Genomic DNA, 13,650 nt, shown 5'->3' with positions numbered 1-13,650 from the left:
CAATCCGTCCGCTTTAGGGAGCCTCCATGTAAACGCGGTACATGGAGGCTCCCTAGTCCGCTTAGTTAGCAGTCCAAGTCCACCTGCATATACCGGAAATGCTGAAACTCTTTTATAGGGACACTAACGATGACTATTAAGCTGCACTAGTAAATTTCACTTCTGCAGTAGCAAGGTCACTCAGGTTGTAGGAGAAGGCTTGGTAAACCATAAATGGAAAAACAAAAGATGTGTGGCAATATTGCCCTGAAGTTCCTGCTCTCCATGATGTCATGGATTTTGGCTGTCTACTTCGGTCTATTTAATATTTGTATTGGTAAAAAAGGACTACATTGCATTCTACAAGATCTGAATACTGAACCTAGCAAGTTTTGAGCAGTTCTCGGGTGCCCCGAAATCGCCCAAGTACAAGAAAGTACTCTGAAGCCCATGACGGCACAGTGACATAAGGGCGTGGAATTTCTGCTTCATTTTTTACTACTACTAAGCCAAATTAAGATTGGATTTCAAGGTAATAATTACCAGGCTAAGTTGATTTAGTGCTGCTGTTTTGTGTCCTTTTAACATGAAGATTTGTCAGAAATAAATGCAGCTTCAGGTAAGCACCAGAGGACTTTATTAATGACACTGTAATGCACATATAAAATTGTAGGTAGGTCATCTTTAACTCCGAGTGCAGTGTGTTCTGGACGTTCTTGTCTTCTCTGTGCCAAAGGTTCTTCTAAAGTGTATCAAATTCAATTTCTAAGTAACATACTAGCAGACATTAGATGCAAATGTATTTATTGGTGATACGTTACATTTTGCAAAGCTTCTTTCATGTGAATGCATAAACAAAAGCTAATAATTATGTTAATGATTTTTTTTTGTGACTATCACTGTTACCGAACACGCATTGTATTCTATATCAGATTCCTCCATATAAGAGTTCTTAAATTTTTCCATAATTGAACAACCGCATGAGCTTCTTGTGCCAGTCTGCCTAGGAAAACAATAAATCGCGAGCTCCAGATATAGACGAGCTCCGGATATAGATGTAAGTAATGCTTACAGACATAAGACATAAGCTCCATTGGGCTGCCTGTTTCATACATACAAAACCTGCCATGCGAATTCAGTCAACCTGCCAGCCTGAAAACCCAAAAATGTCTAAAGATCCCCCTGTCATGACACCAGGAGGGAGCTTGGAGGAATGCATTTTTTAATGCGAATAGCATCCATGGCATTGTCATAACAGTTTTCTTTCCAACTGTCTAGCTATCCCACAAAAAATGTGGGCCGTTCATACGGGTATGTGCCGCTCTTTCATGAACCTTGTTGATGCAGCGGAGCACAACAAGCAGCACTTTGCTTTGTTTGAAGGCACAACCTTTCTTTGGCTTATTCCAGGTATCTCGCAGTAGGTAGGTAGGTTGCCGTCTCATTGCTTCAGGCCTCGTCAGTTAAAACAAATTGCCTGACGTTGGGATCAAACCCAAGCACCCAGCACAACATCCCGATGCTTCAACCATTATGCCACGCTCATAGTATCTCAAGTGCCAGCACTAACTAGCTCTTCGGTACAAATGGCGTGAATGTGAAACTGCATAGCACAAGGCACGCGAGAGCATGGGCACATGTGTCACTTTCCTTTACGCCACAAACACAGGAATAGAATAACTGCACTGCCAACCTTTTGTTTGTTATCCTGTCTAATTATTGCTGTTGTTTTCTTTTTTTGCTGTTCATTTTTTTCTCAAATTCTTTGTTTTGTCTGCGATCTATATTATTCTTGTTTTCGCTACAGCTGTTTGCTGCCTTAATTAATTTTGCTACATTAACTACTGTAGGAGGTACCGATTCAGTCTCCGACTATGGGACCTCCTTCTGTATACACAAATTTTGTAATTCATTCAATGCCCAAATAAAACCACTTCAGACACCGACTCTCACGTGTCACATCGCATAGCAAGAAGTTGCTTACAAAAGTGAGTGTGCACTAGTTTTTCCCTCTCTTCTCTTGTGGCAGCTAGTGCTTTGAGACATTGCACTGCCTGCAGCATTGGTCCACATCCTACAGTACTTTCCTCATAGTACTTAGCGCTACATAAATGCTGCGAGACATTGTGCTACAGTTAAACCTCGATATAACAAACTTTAGCATAACGAAATTCTCGATATCGCGAAGTATTTCACTTTTCATAATCTCTTGTCCAAGAACACCCATGTATTTAGAACCTCAATATAACGAAGTATGTTTGTATGCGATTTCAACATAACGAAATGTCACTGCCGCCGCAAAGGAATGCCTAGACAATAAATGGAAACTTCCGCGGACGCAAATGATCAAATGATTGAGTTTCAAGTGGCTGTTTGCAAACGCACCTCTCAAATCGCGCGCCGCGCAACAAGAGTGACCGCCGAAGTGGAGCCACAACGCGTTCCGTATAGAGTCGATAAGAGCGATAAGATCCTATCGCGTTCCGCGGTGAAAGCTTGCGTACGGTGATCGTAGCTTGCGAGGGCGAGACAAGAAAGATGATGACTTCACGAGTGCCGCCTTTCCGCGCGAGCAAAGGGAAAGAGGGGGAGGGCAGCGAGTTCGCGGTAACGCCAAAGTAATCCGTATGTTACTCTATGGTAACGCGTTCAAGTGCGCGATGGGGGAGGGCGGGGCTGTGCTCCGGCTGAGCGCATACGCAGCCGCGCACCCTGCTTTATAGAGGTGCAATGAGTGGGCTTGCCGAGACGGCATGGCATCGTGTAAGCTGTCTTCCCGCGCGTTCAGTATTGGAGGCTGCTTAATCTCGGGTTTAGTTGACCCGTTGGAGGGGGAGGCAGACCAAGCATTCGCTCCCCGCTGCCGGCGCCTTTCATGATAGCGCCGTCCCAGTGCGGGCGACGCTATCAGCCGTGGGGGCGGAGTGCACGCGAAAGCGTGGCTGGCTTTGCTTAATTCGTGCCGCCGATGTGAAGATATCGTCGACGCGACATGAAACCGAATCATTCGTCGCCGACTCCCAAATTCATCAAAATGAATGGTTTTCTCCTTCAAATTTGCTTTTTTTTTTTTCGATTGCCCGACAATGCAGGAAGTTCTGCGGCCCGTTCTGTGTAATAAAAATCGACCGGCGACTATACTTGCTGCCTAAAAGGTCAAATTTCAATACAACGAAATTTCGATATGACGAAGCAAAGTACTGATTTTACTGACTTCGTTATATCAAGGTTTAACTGTCCTGCCTTCAAGGTCTGTGCAGGTAATAGAACATGTAGTAGTATTTCATGCATTTCCAGCACTTTAATGAAATAGGAAAAACTGAGAGAAAAAGAAAGGCAAAAGTAGGGATGCTGGTCTTCACCTGATTTTATTACATGAAAAGGTGCTGGAATATATATACATTCACTGATCATGCGTCGACAGGGGAACATGAATTGTAGCGCATGCTTGAAGCCACTTATCATAGATGCATGGCAGAGAGGTTTTGACACAGGTAATCGCATTCTTTCACTGGCAATGCGATAGAATCTGTGCAGACAGATTTATTGTTTTCTTTTTGAATGCAAAAAGCTTCAAGAATCAGACGACACTTCTCATCCTTGTACCTGTACACTTCTCATCCTCGCCTACTCTTGGAACTTGTCTGAATAAGCTTGCTCTACGCAAGTTTCCTTCCGGCATTCTTCCTCCATCAGAAGATTTCCTAAGGCATGATTGGCAATTGACAAGGTCTTGTTTAGAGTACTAAATAACCATATGCATTCCTCCGAAAGATTGACAGGATACCCAGAACTATCATTGCTATCCATTGTATGCTTGGCAATTCGTCCACACATTGAATGCTTACTACTTGTGTGCAGTCTATCTTGGTTTCTTCATATGTCCAACAAAGGTTTACTGACATGAATGCAAGTTAATGAACTCAATTACAAGTTGTTTTGTAAAACATGATGCAACATTCGTAGAGCCCAAATATGTAAACTGTATAGAAAATTTGCAACATTGCAGCTATGAATCTAACGAACTTCTGTGTAGATAGAACATTACACGGGCATTTCACATTTGCGAATTATCTCAGGAAATTCAGAGAGTGAGTGGAAATTATGGTGCAGCTTTAATACTCTGGCACAGCCAAACGTGTGCGCAGGCATCCAGTTGAGTTAGACTCAGGCATGGCACTTAGGGGGTTAAGAACAATTTACAGAAATTCCACAACAAAGGAAAGTAAGAAGTGCATCCCTTTAAGATTCTCTTCATGCTAATAACATGTCAAAATCACAAAATAATGTTACATTTATGGAAAACTATGGGTAAGGCTACATCCTGAGCCAGCTTCCCAACGAGGCTTACCAGTATCTCCAAATCATGTGTGTTCAACCAATGTAGAAGAAAAAGATTAAACTACCTAATCACAAACTATAAATGTTCAGCAGAGAGTCTCCCTAGTGTTGATGTTACCGCATGCTTCCCGAGTTGTGAGGCATGCAATAACATCAATAAGCAATAAATTTGCTATAACCTTGTCACAGACAACAGAATTACACTTAACTCTGTTGTCTTCTTAATTTAAAATTCTTAATTCTTAAAATGTATCATGGAAACGCTAAGTTCAGCCATTTGTACTGCACCCCCATACAAGTGGGCACAAGTTAGAGCTGTGCATTGATCCCTTCTGTGCCACGCTATTATTTCGAATTCTGCCGAGTAATGGCCAAATGATTTTTAAGGACCCCAGTGACCAACATGTTTTACTTCCCCTACCCAAATTAACACAATCCTGCTTGTGCTGCTGCATGCATTGTGTGCTGCCATCTACCAGAAGCCCGTCAAAGCACTGAGACGGAAACAGCTCATCCTTGGCATTGCTAGAAAATGAAAAGTATCATGAATGAGCTGAGCTCATCCTAAGCCGCTTTTACCAGAAATGCGTGGATGAACTCGGCTCGTTGATGGCATGAAAGACGTTAAGCATGCTCATTATGTAAATCATGAACTGCCTAACAGGAAAAGTAATTGATCGCTCTCCTGGGCGGAGCAGTTTTTATAGTATGTGCCATGTCTTCTTTTTTTTTGTTTCCTCTCCTTCAAGGACAGCCTCCACAATCTGCCAACTTGAGGCTGAATAGCAGAAGAGAAATGGCACATAACAAAAAGATTATGCACATCCCACATACTGTCGTCCAGAAATGCGTCAACTCGGACATTGTAATCCCAACATCCCAGTTAACGCATTTTTTGACAAAGCTAGGGTCTTCCAAGAGCTTCTTTGCGAGTGTCAGGAGCTGGTTGGCGTGTACGGGTGGAAAACTTGGTTTTGAATCGCTGTTCGCACAGAGGCAACCACCATCCGGTGCCGACATACCCTACGCGCGCCATCTGGCGTGGCGCGCGACAATCAGAGGCGAGAGTCAGATGACAGAGCTCGAATGATGATGATGCCGTGACTATAAGCATATATGCAGCAGCTCAAGTTCGTAGGCACCACCAGCCCCGTCGGTGTAGGAGGCTAGATAGATAGTTAGACACACTCAAACTGCCTGAAGTTAGCAAAGGATGCTTCGCATTAATAAGGGCCTAGTTCAATTTTATTCATGGCTGCACATCTACTGCGACCACACGCTGCACTAGACACTCATGACCATTCTTCAGCACCACACTGGTTCACACTCACTCGGGTTGGCCTGCTGACAAAAGTTCACAGGTGGTGAGATCATAATTTCTTTTTTGGCAAAAGTAAGAACACGGAATTTTCACACAAGTGGTGAATCACCACATGAACCTCTGAACGGCCGGATTACCTGCCCACATGAACGTACGGTTTAGAAAGAGCCACATCACGGCAACATTTAGCAAAATATTGGCAACAAGCTCCAGAAGCACTTGCCAATACTTGACATCTCTTAACTGCAGCCGAAAGAACAGATATGGAACGACAAAGTAACGAAACTCCAGCAACTTCTGGGGCACTGTAGCGGCGACGATGCACAAAAAGAACAGCAGTTGCCATAACGGGGTTTTATGTTGCAGCTGGTGTAACATGGCGTAGCCTGCGTAGATGTAACACGGCACAAGGCAGCATCGAACAAGGTCGCTCCTGCCTAACAGCCGCCTCCAAAGGTAGAAGGGAAAGTGCCTGTTGTCAGCTAGGAGATAAGGGTGGACGTAGGTAAAATTTTGCACAGAGAGAGCGCAAGCTAACGTAATAGCGGCGTACAAGAACGGCCTCCGGAGAACACTGTCGCAGAAGCCTCTCAAAATGCTGGGCAGCACCAAATAGGGAGCAGCGTGGACCAGCGTGAAAAGCGCGAAGTAACCGAGCTGCGCCAAATGCGCGCACGCCTGATGCGAAGATTTGTCGCCAAGAACGATGCTGCCGTTGAGAAGCACGAACGCCACAAACGACAGCCCAACGACGACGTAACCCAAGCACTCGTTCAACACGCTCTTCACAAAGTCCGCAAACAGCCGCGCTTGTTTCATTGGCTCAGCGGCGATTCTAGCAGCAGCGCACGAAAAACCTTCTATTTTGTTGTCGCTCGCAGAAATCGTACTTTCGGCGATTTCCAAAGCCTTGCAGGCGGCGACCATGAATACCCAAACTATGGAGGTTTGTCGATAAAGCACAGCTACGGCTCCGAAGCATGCAGCGAGGTAGTGATGGTCGAATTGGTAGTACAGGTACATGAGCTGCAAGAAGAGCACGGATCCCGGGTCGGTGTAGTAGAGAAATGTGAAGAAGTGTAGCACCGGCAGCAACGACATCGCGCAGCTCGACACAACGAGCTTCGTGCGGGCTTTGCTTCCGGCGGCACCCGCAAGCTTGATCGAGATCAACGACGAAACGTAGAAGTTTCCAAGTGTCAAAACGATGTTGCAGCAACGCAGCGCAAACAGCGTGCAAACTTCAGAGTTCATGACCAGCCTGAGAGGGAGCAGCAACAGCACCGATGTCAGGTAGAGTCCCGGAGGTGTAGTAATCATTGGATCCCAGTGAGACACGTTGTAAGCGCAATAATTCTGCGCTTGCGGAACGTGAAAGATTTCGTCCATATAAGGCGTCGGTTGAACATGATGCACTGTGAGAGAGACTAGCACCGACGATGCCAGCACCGCACTTAAGATTGCAGCGAGAACGACGAGGTGCATGCCTTTGTGAAGTAAAAGATCGTCACGCTTTCTACCACTTTTTTCGCAACACAAAGTTTGTAAACAACGCCACGGCAACACGCCGGAGCCACCGGAAGTACCAGAAGCCGGAAGCCTAGCGTTCGTTGCGCTAGAGTGTACTAGACAAATTGTCGAGTGGGCCGAACGGCTGATGATGATGATGATGTAGTAGCGGCCAGCCCCTTTGTAACGGGTGGACACACGCAATGTCCTGGCCTGGAGGGTTTAAACAAATAAATAGATAAAGAAAGAAAGAAAAGGAAAGACAGAAAGGAAGGAAATGTGCACTTCGTAGGTCACTATGCAAACTAGAGCCACATCCGGCGCACACTGGTCCACCACTCAGTCAGTCGCTTTTTGGTGGCCACTACAGCGCAGGTCCGGCCGACGTTGCGTCCATTCGCGATGTGGTTTCCATCTTCTGCCTCGAGCATTGTGAAAACCGAGTGCCCGAGGGAGATCTGTGTCCTCTGCCGGAGCAATCTGCAGGCCAGCGCATCGAAGGATGAGATGCTCTTGCGTCTCGGCCTCCGCCCCGCAGAGCCTGCACTTGGTGCTCATACCGGTGTCTTGGAAGCGGCTGCGGTATACGATAGTGCGCATGGCCCCTGCCCTCGCCTCGAACAGGAGGCTGCTTCCAATGCTGTTGTCATAGAAGCACTCCGCATTGATCCCTCGTTTGTTTCCCCGGTAGAGTTCAAGGGTGGATTTCGACTCCATTTCCTTGCTCCAGATGGTGTTTCCGCTTCCTTCACGCGTCGGCGGACCTCGATCGACCACTTGGTTGCAGTGTCGGCCTCGATTTTTTCACCAAAGAAGCCGTACTTCTTTCTCGATTGGTACACTCGGCGTGTCCAGTCAGTTCGCATGCATGTCGCCGAGAGATACTCGAAAACTCGGCGAGCCCATTGCGTGCGTGGTAGAAGAGAGACGGCCACGGTAGGCGATCTTGCTCGCAGCTTCCCGGGCCTCGAAGCTCGACCATCCCACATCTCCCTGCACGGCCTCATTGGCTACGTGGCCATGGCATCCAGAGCAGTGCGCCCAGCCTCCCGCTGCTGACGCTCCAGCCACTCTCGTGTTGCTGGTGAGAGGCAGGTAACTGCATTTGCAAAGGTGAGGCCGGTACATGAACCAGTTTCCATAGATCGCGGATCATCAGGAAACGGTTACAGCCCACAAGCACCGCCGGCGGAGGATACGTTGCGCCCGAAGAGCCGCCTGCCGCAGTGCGGTCTCGTGAAAGCTGTATTTATCTGCCTCAGCACAGAGAGTGACCCCGAGGTACCTGTACTCATTACATATAGCCACCGGCTCGCCCCCGAGAGTCAGGACAGCTGGATCAGTAAGCCCTCCAGCCAGACAAACGACCGCCGACTTCCTGGTACTGAAGCATAGCCCGATGCGCAGATTTCCACCTGGCAAATGTCGAGGAGGGTCTGTAGATCCTCTCTGTTCTCTGCCATGATTACCAGGTCATCCGCGAATGCCAGGCCAGGGAGGCGGTGGTTCTCATTGGCACTGCTCGTACTAAACCTCAGTCGGAACCCGAGCCCGAGTTTAGCAGTGCCCGCTCCATTCTTGATGTGTACAGAATGTAAAGCAAGGGCGAGAGGGGACAGCCTTGCCTCAGGCCCTTAGTGACAGCAATTTCTTTCGAGACAGCGGAGCCTAGTTTGTACAGTCACTACATTATGTCTGTACAACCTTCGTAATGTATACAAGAGCTTTGACGGCATGCCAAGATCGGACAGCAAGTGAAGAGTGGCGAGTGTGGGACGTTGTCATAAGCTTTCTCCACATCGAGAAAGCAGCACAGCAGCGCCCTCTTTTCTGTCCGTGCGATTTCCGCACACTGCGTAAGGACAAACAAATTGTCGTCTAGTCGCCTGCCCGGTCTAAAGCCGTTTTGCAGCTCCGTCAATAGCCCCTTTGCCTCAGCCCAGGCGCTGAGCCATTCCTTGATTACTCGAGCAAACAGGCGGTAAAAACACGGTGACGGTAATGGGTCGGTATCCTGATGGCTTGCATCTCCCCCCCGTTGAGAATCAGAGTCACCTTGCCCTTATGCCAGTCTTCAGGCACAGGTTCACCATCAATTACAGCTGTGAGCACTTGGCAAGTTGCTCCCTCGTTAGCGCCTATGCACTTGATCAGGCGCGCTGGCATGTCATCAGGACCCGGAGCTGTACGGGCACTTATCCGTGTCAGAGCCCGGTCCACCGTGAGTCTCGAGAGTGCCCAGCAAGGTCCATCCTGACACATAGTGCCCTCAGTTGAGGATGGGGCAGGGGGGGCCGTTGTCTCATCGCACTGGCGGCAATCATCATCCATGTTCGGGGGACCGACACCCTGGAAAAGTGGCGTGTGAGGTATTCTTGGAGCTCGGTGACTGGCTGTCTCGTCGTTGCGTCTATAAGTGGAGGTGGCGGGGGGGGAGCTCTGTCCAGGGACCGTACATAGGTCCAGAACTTCCCTGCCGCGGACTTCCCTTCCATTCGTATAGATTGGACAAGGCGAAGGTGGGTCTGCAATCTTGTTCTGCACAAGTATCTGCACCTTGTGCTTTACTTCCAGATATAGTGCCCAGGCAGCCGCACAGGCCTCGGCGTCAAGGCCCTTCACGGTCCTACGATGCTCCGGTTGGCTTGTCGACGTGCTCTCCATGCCATTTCAACCTCTTTGTCCCACCATGGGTTGCATGGTTTGTGTGCGTCCCGCCTATCCCCACCATGTGCTCGTGCATCACCGAGCGGAGGGCGTGGACAAATTCGTCATACGACTGGCCTCTCGCCTTTTGGAGCACTGCTCAAAGTCCTCGGCAACCTGTTCTACAGATCGATTTGGCAAGTAAAGGCCAGGCCTCCGCTGAGGTCGCACACAGCTTGCCTGGTGGGCAGATGCCGAGAACGACAGTCGAAGGCGATTGTGATCGCTCCCTAGGCTGAATTGTCCTGCTTCATCGATATGCACCTGGGTGACGTGCGGCCAGTTTTGCCGACACCAGCGCGTAGTCTATGGTGGAGCGGCTGCCACGGGCGCACCAGGTGAACTCACCCTTGCAGTCAGCACGGAGGTTGACGATCTCCAGGGAGAGCTCCTCCGCACACCGAGCAATATTTTCCCATTATGGTCCTGGTACCCATCTGAGGGATGAATATGTCCATTGAAGTCCCCCATCAACAGCACTTCGCGCTCTGTAGCCCCCTCTTCACATCCTGGATGATGCAGTGTATGACCCTGTCGTTGCCGTCATGTTCCCCTCCACTCGCAACCGCGAGGTACACTACTCCAACAAGGACTGGGATGTCAAGGATGCTTCCGGAGACCATGTGTTCGTCGCAAGAGCCCGCCATTGGCACCCATGTGGTGGGTTTCCGCCACAGCAAACCTACACCACCTCCCTTGCGGCATTCATCAGTACGGTTGCAACCCGCCCAGTGCCATTCCAAATCAAGGAGGTTCCTCCAAGTTGCGAAGATGGGTCTCCGCTACAGCGTACAGAGTAATGCTTTCACTTTTCAGTGCTGTATACAGTTCCCCCCACTTTGCTGCCTTCCTTGCCCCGTGGAGATTAAGAAATCCCACGTTGATGGTGGAGGCCTTGCGTTTGCAGCGGTTTCTGCGGCGGTGCTTCTGAACTACTGTGGGATTCGGTACGCCAGTAGCATGGGTTTGACGTATCCCTTCCCCTGCTGGCCCGTACATGTTGGGGAGTGCTAGCTGCGGACCCCAAGGGAAAATCGATGTCGTTCCCCAGTGTGGACGGTATGAATAGGCATGGACGCCTGAAAGAGCCGCTGTGGGGGCTGCGCAGGCATCTGTTCCCTGCTGTCTCTGTCGGTATGCGCCGCACCAACCCTGCCGTGATGCTGCTGTTCTTGTGGGCACCATGTTTGAGGTCGGGCTGGATTCGCCGGCGTCTGAGAACTCCCCATCTGCCTTTTCTTGCGTCGGTCGCCTAAAAAACCCTGTATAATTGGGCTCATCTTCTCCATAGCGAAACGGATACCTTCAGGGCTATACTGCAACCATCACTATCCAGCTTCTCCGGGCTCCATCCTTTGGTCAAATTAATGAACCTGTGTTTGTTCTTCCGGCACCATCTCTTTAGCTGCGCATTAGCAGTGATAATGGCCGCACGGACCTCATCACCCTTTGTAGTGACCTCTGGGATCGAGCATACGGCCAACCTCGCCGTACGTTCCGCCCACGTGACGCTCAGAGCTCGGGTGACAGCGTCAGGATCACGCCGGATTGCATCTGTCAGCCCAGCATGTACAATATATTGGCGTTGTACAGATCTACCTTCCTTCTCATATGAGGTCACATATCTCATCGCCTTTTCTGTATCGGCCTTTTTACTATACAAAAGCCTACTGCTTTGGTAGAGTTAGCAACTTTCCTCACCGCATCAGCGATCCTGCCAACATTGCCATCACCCACCAGGATCAGTTCTCTTTCAACTTCGGGTCAGGCCTGATCCATGTACTGCTGCCCTTGATATTCTGTTGAGAGGTGGTTAGCCTTGGGCCACGTGGCTGCTGCTTCCTGTACTTTCTCCCGTGCTGCCGGCTATGCGGTTTGGAACCCGTACTGAACTGGGTACCACTGGGTGGTTGCTCTCCGTTTGGAGGTGCTTTTGGTTCCGATGATAATCTCGGCAGGGAGTTTCGCCTCTCAGCCGATTCCTCGCCCGTTGCCGGCCGCGACCTCTGGTTGTGTCGACCTCGGTACGCTGTGTAGGTGGTGTCTTGTCTCCATGCTCTGTGTCGCCCATCGCACTGACCAACGTACCATTTCTGGAGGTTGCAGGGCGTTCAGCATTTCAGGCCGATCCTGCCTGTCAGCACATGTAGAGGATGCGTCTGTGGTGTTAACCTTTAGCTGTGCATCAGTGGGTTCTGCACTCACTTGAGATGACCCTCGCTTAGCTGTCACCAGGCTGGTATCCATGGGGCTCTGGACCTGTCGTCAACGTATAGCTGATGACAATGTAGCTGGTGGATTTTCATCGCAAGCTCTTCAAGCCTGACCTCAAGGGCTTCACACTTGTCATGTAGCGCTGCGTCGCGGTTGTTTGCAAGCATACTCAGACGGGTATTGAGGTCGGCTAGCTTGTCGCACAGCCTGCAAGTAAAGGGCCCTCCGTCCGCCGCTGCAGCAACGTCCGCAAACGGAGTTTCATCTAAGAATACCCATCTGCCGCAAGTGTCGCACTTGATGTCGGGGCGGTCTTCGTCGTTGCCGTCCTGTGTAACCGGTCGCTTCGTCGCTCGGGGGGCCATGTCGCTTGCAGACGACGCGCAGCCCGCGCCACCTCTCGCCGGTAATCCGAACGTGCGCCCGTGGCGGTGGTGAGGGCTGAGCGGCAACTACGGCAACTAGGCCTATCTGTCGACTGTCGTTACCCACCAGCACAAACACAAATGTCACCACGCACTCACGTACACAGACGACTTGCTCATTCACCAATATTTTTGTAAGCTATGTACACAATCATTCTCAAGTGCACTCACACTCGTCAGCACTCACTCGCGCTCCTATACACCATGCGCCATCTCTCGGTCGCACACTTTAGTTTGCAACGCCACCGCTACGCTTATTTCCGTTGCGCTATGGAAGGTACAGTTTCCCTTCTCTAATTTTGCATGGGTGTTCTGTGGTTGGTTCGGCTTGTAGGCTTCTGAACTGCGACGTGCGCGACGCGCCAGTTTCATTCGAAAACGCGCTCGAAACTGTGATATGAGACATTCAGCTGGTGACAACATGTTTTGACGTTCCGCAGTCTTGCGTGAGTCACCGGACGAACTCGCGAAGTAGCTAGCTGAGGTGTGGGCCGCAACTCCTGTCGCTAAGTTCGCGGTATCATTCCAAAAAACGTGGAATGACAAACGCAATCGGCGGTATCGAAGGTGTCTCGACGAGGACATTGTGTGAATAAATTTGCATCCTGTGAAGGTAACGTAAGCACGTTTCATATTTATTTTCATGATTCCAAAAAAAAGGCATGCTACGTCTGTGTTATTGAGAATGAGGCGCGCGATAGATTTTATCGCACATTATTTTCCCCGAAGTGTCAAAGCTACGTCGGACGTACTCGCGAACGATACAGTTTGTCGTCCTCAAGATACGGCGGATACATAAATTCCTCGAAGCTTCGTGATGCCTCCAGAATGGAGTGTTTGGAATACGCGCAGAGCCGCTCATCATACACGCACACCTTCCCGTCATTGAACGTGCTAGGTGGAATCTCTGCGCGAACAAGCCGGAAAATATTAAAAGGTGTAGCACACTTGCACGGCAAGCAGTGCTGGCGCTGCGGAAGGCTCGCTCGTCTAACAAAAGAGTCGTTTAGAAGTGGCTGTAGGCGTTAACGGTAAAACGTTACAGGACAAAAGTTTAGTGCAGAATGTGCGTAAAGTGCACAAGAATCCGCATTAAGAACGCCGAAATCGGCATTAAAGAAAATGCGGCAAAAGCCCCGACAGATTTTAGGCAGT

At 49.6% G+C, this 13,650-nt stretch overlaps 1 protein-coding gene across 1 annotated transcript; it reads right to left on the bottom strand.

Moving 5' to 3' along the window:
• Nucleotides 1-5,543: 5,543 nt before the first annotated feature.
• LOC119435042 (putative Dol-P-Glc:Glc(2)Man(9)GlcNAc(2)-PP-Dol alpha-1,2-glucosyltransferase) lies at nucleotides 5,544-7,221 on the bottom strand. The gene has a single exon (XM_037702011.2). It carries the CDS (start codon nucleotides 7,124-7,126, stop codon nucleotides 5,747-5,749), a length of 1,380 nt encoding a protein of 459 aa, XP_037557939.1. The 5' UTR covers nucleotides 7,127-7,221; the 3' UTR covers nucleotides 5,544-5,746.
• Nucleotides 7,222-13,650: the final 6,429 nt, after the last annotated feature.

This window comes from Dermacentor silvarum, unplaced genomic scaffold (genome assembly GCF_013339745.2).
Source record: "Dermacentor silvarum isolate Dsil-2018 unplaced genomic scaffold, BIME_Dsil_1.4 Seq4, whole genome shotgun sequence".
In the NCBI taxonomy this organism is placed as follows: Eukaryota; Metazoa; Arthropoda; class Arachnida; order Ixodida; family Ixodidae; genus Dermacentor; species Dermacentor silvarum.
The sequence above is the reverse complement of the archived record's forward strand: the minus strand, read 5'-3'. Positions and strand labels throughout refer to the sequence as shown.

What these genes read in the sequence shown, in the direction of transcription:
- LOC119435042 (XM_037702011.2), bottom strand. Translation starts at nt 7,126, where the DNA reads ATGCACCTCGTCGTTCTCGCTGCAATCTTAAGTGCGGTGCTGGCATCG.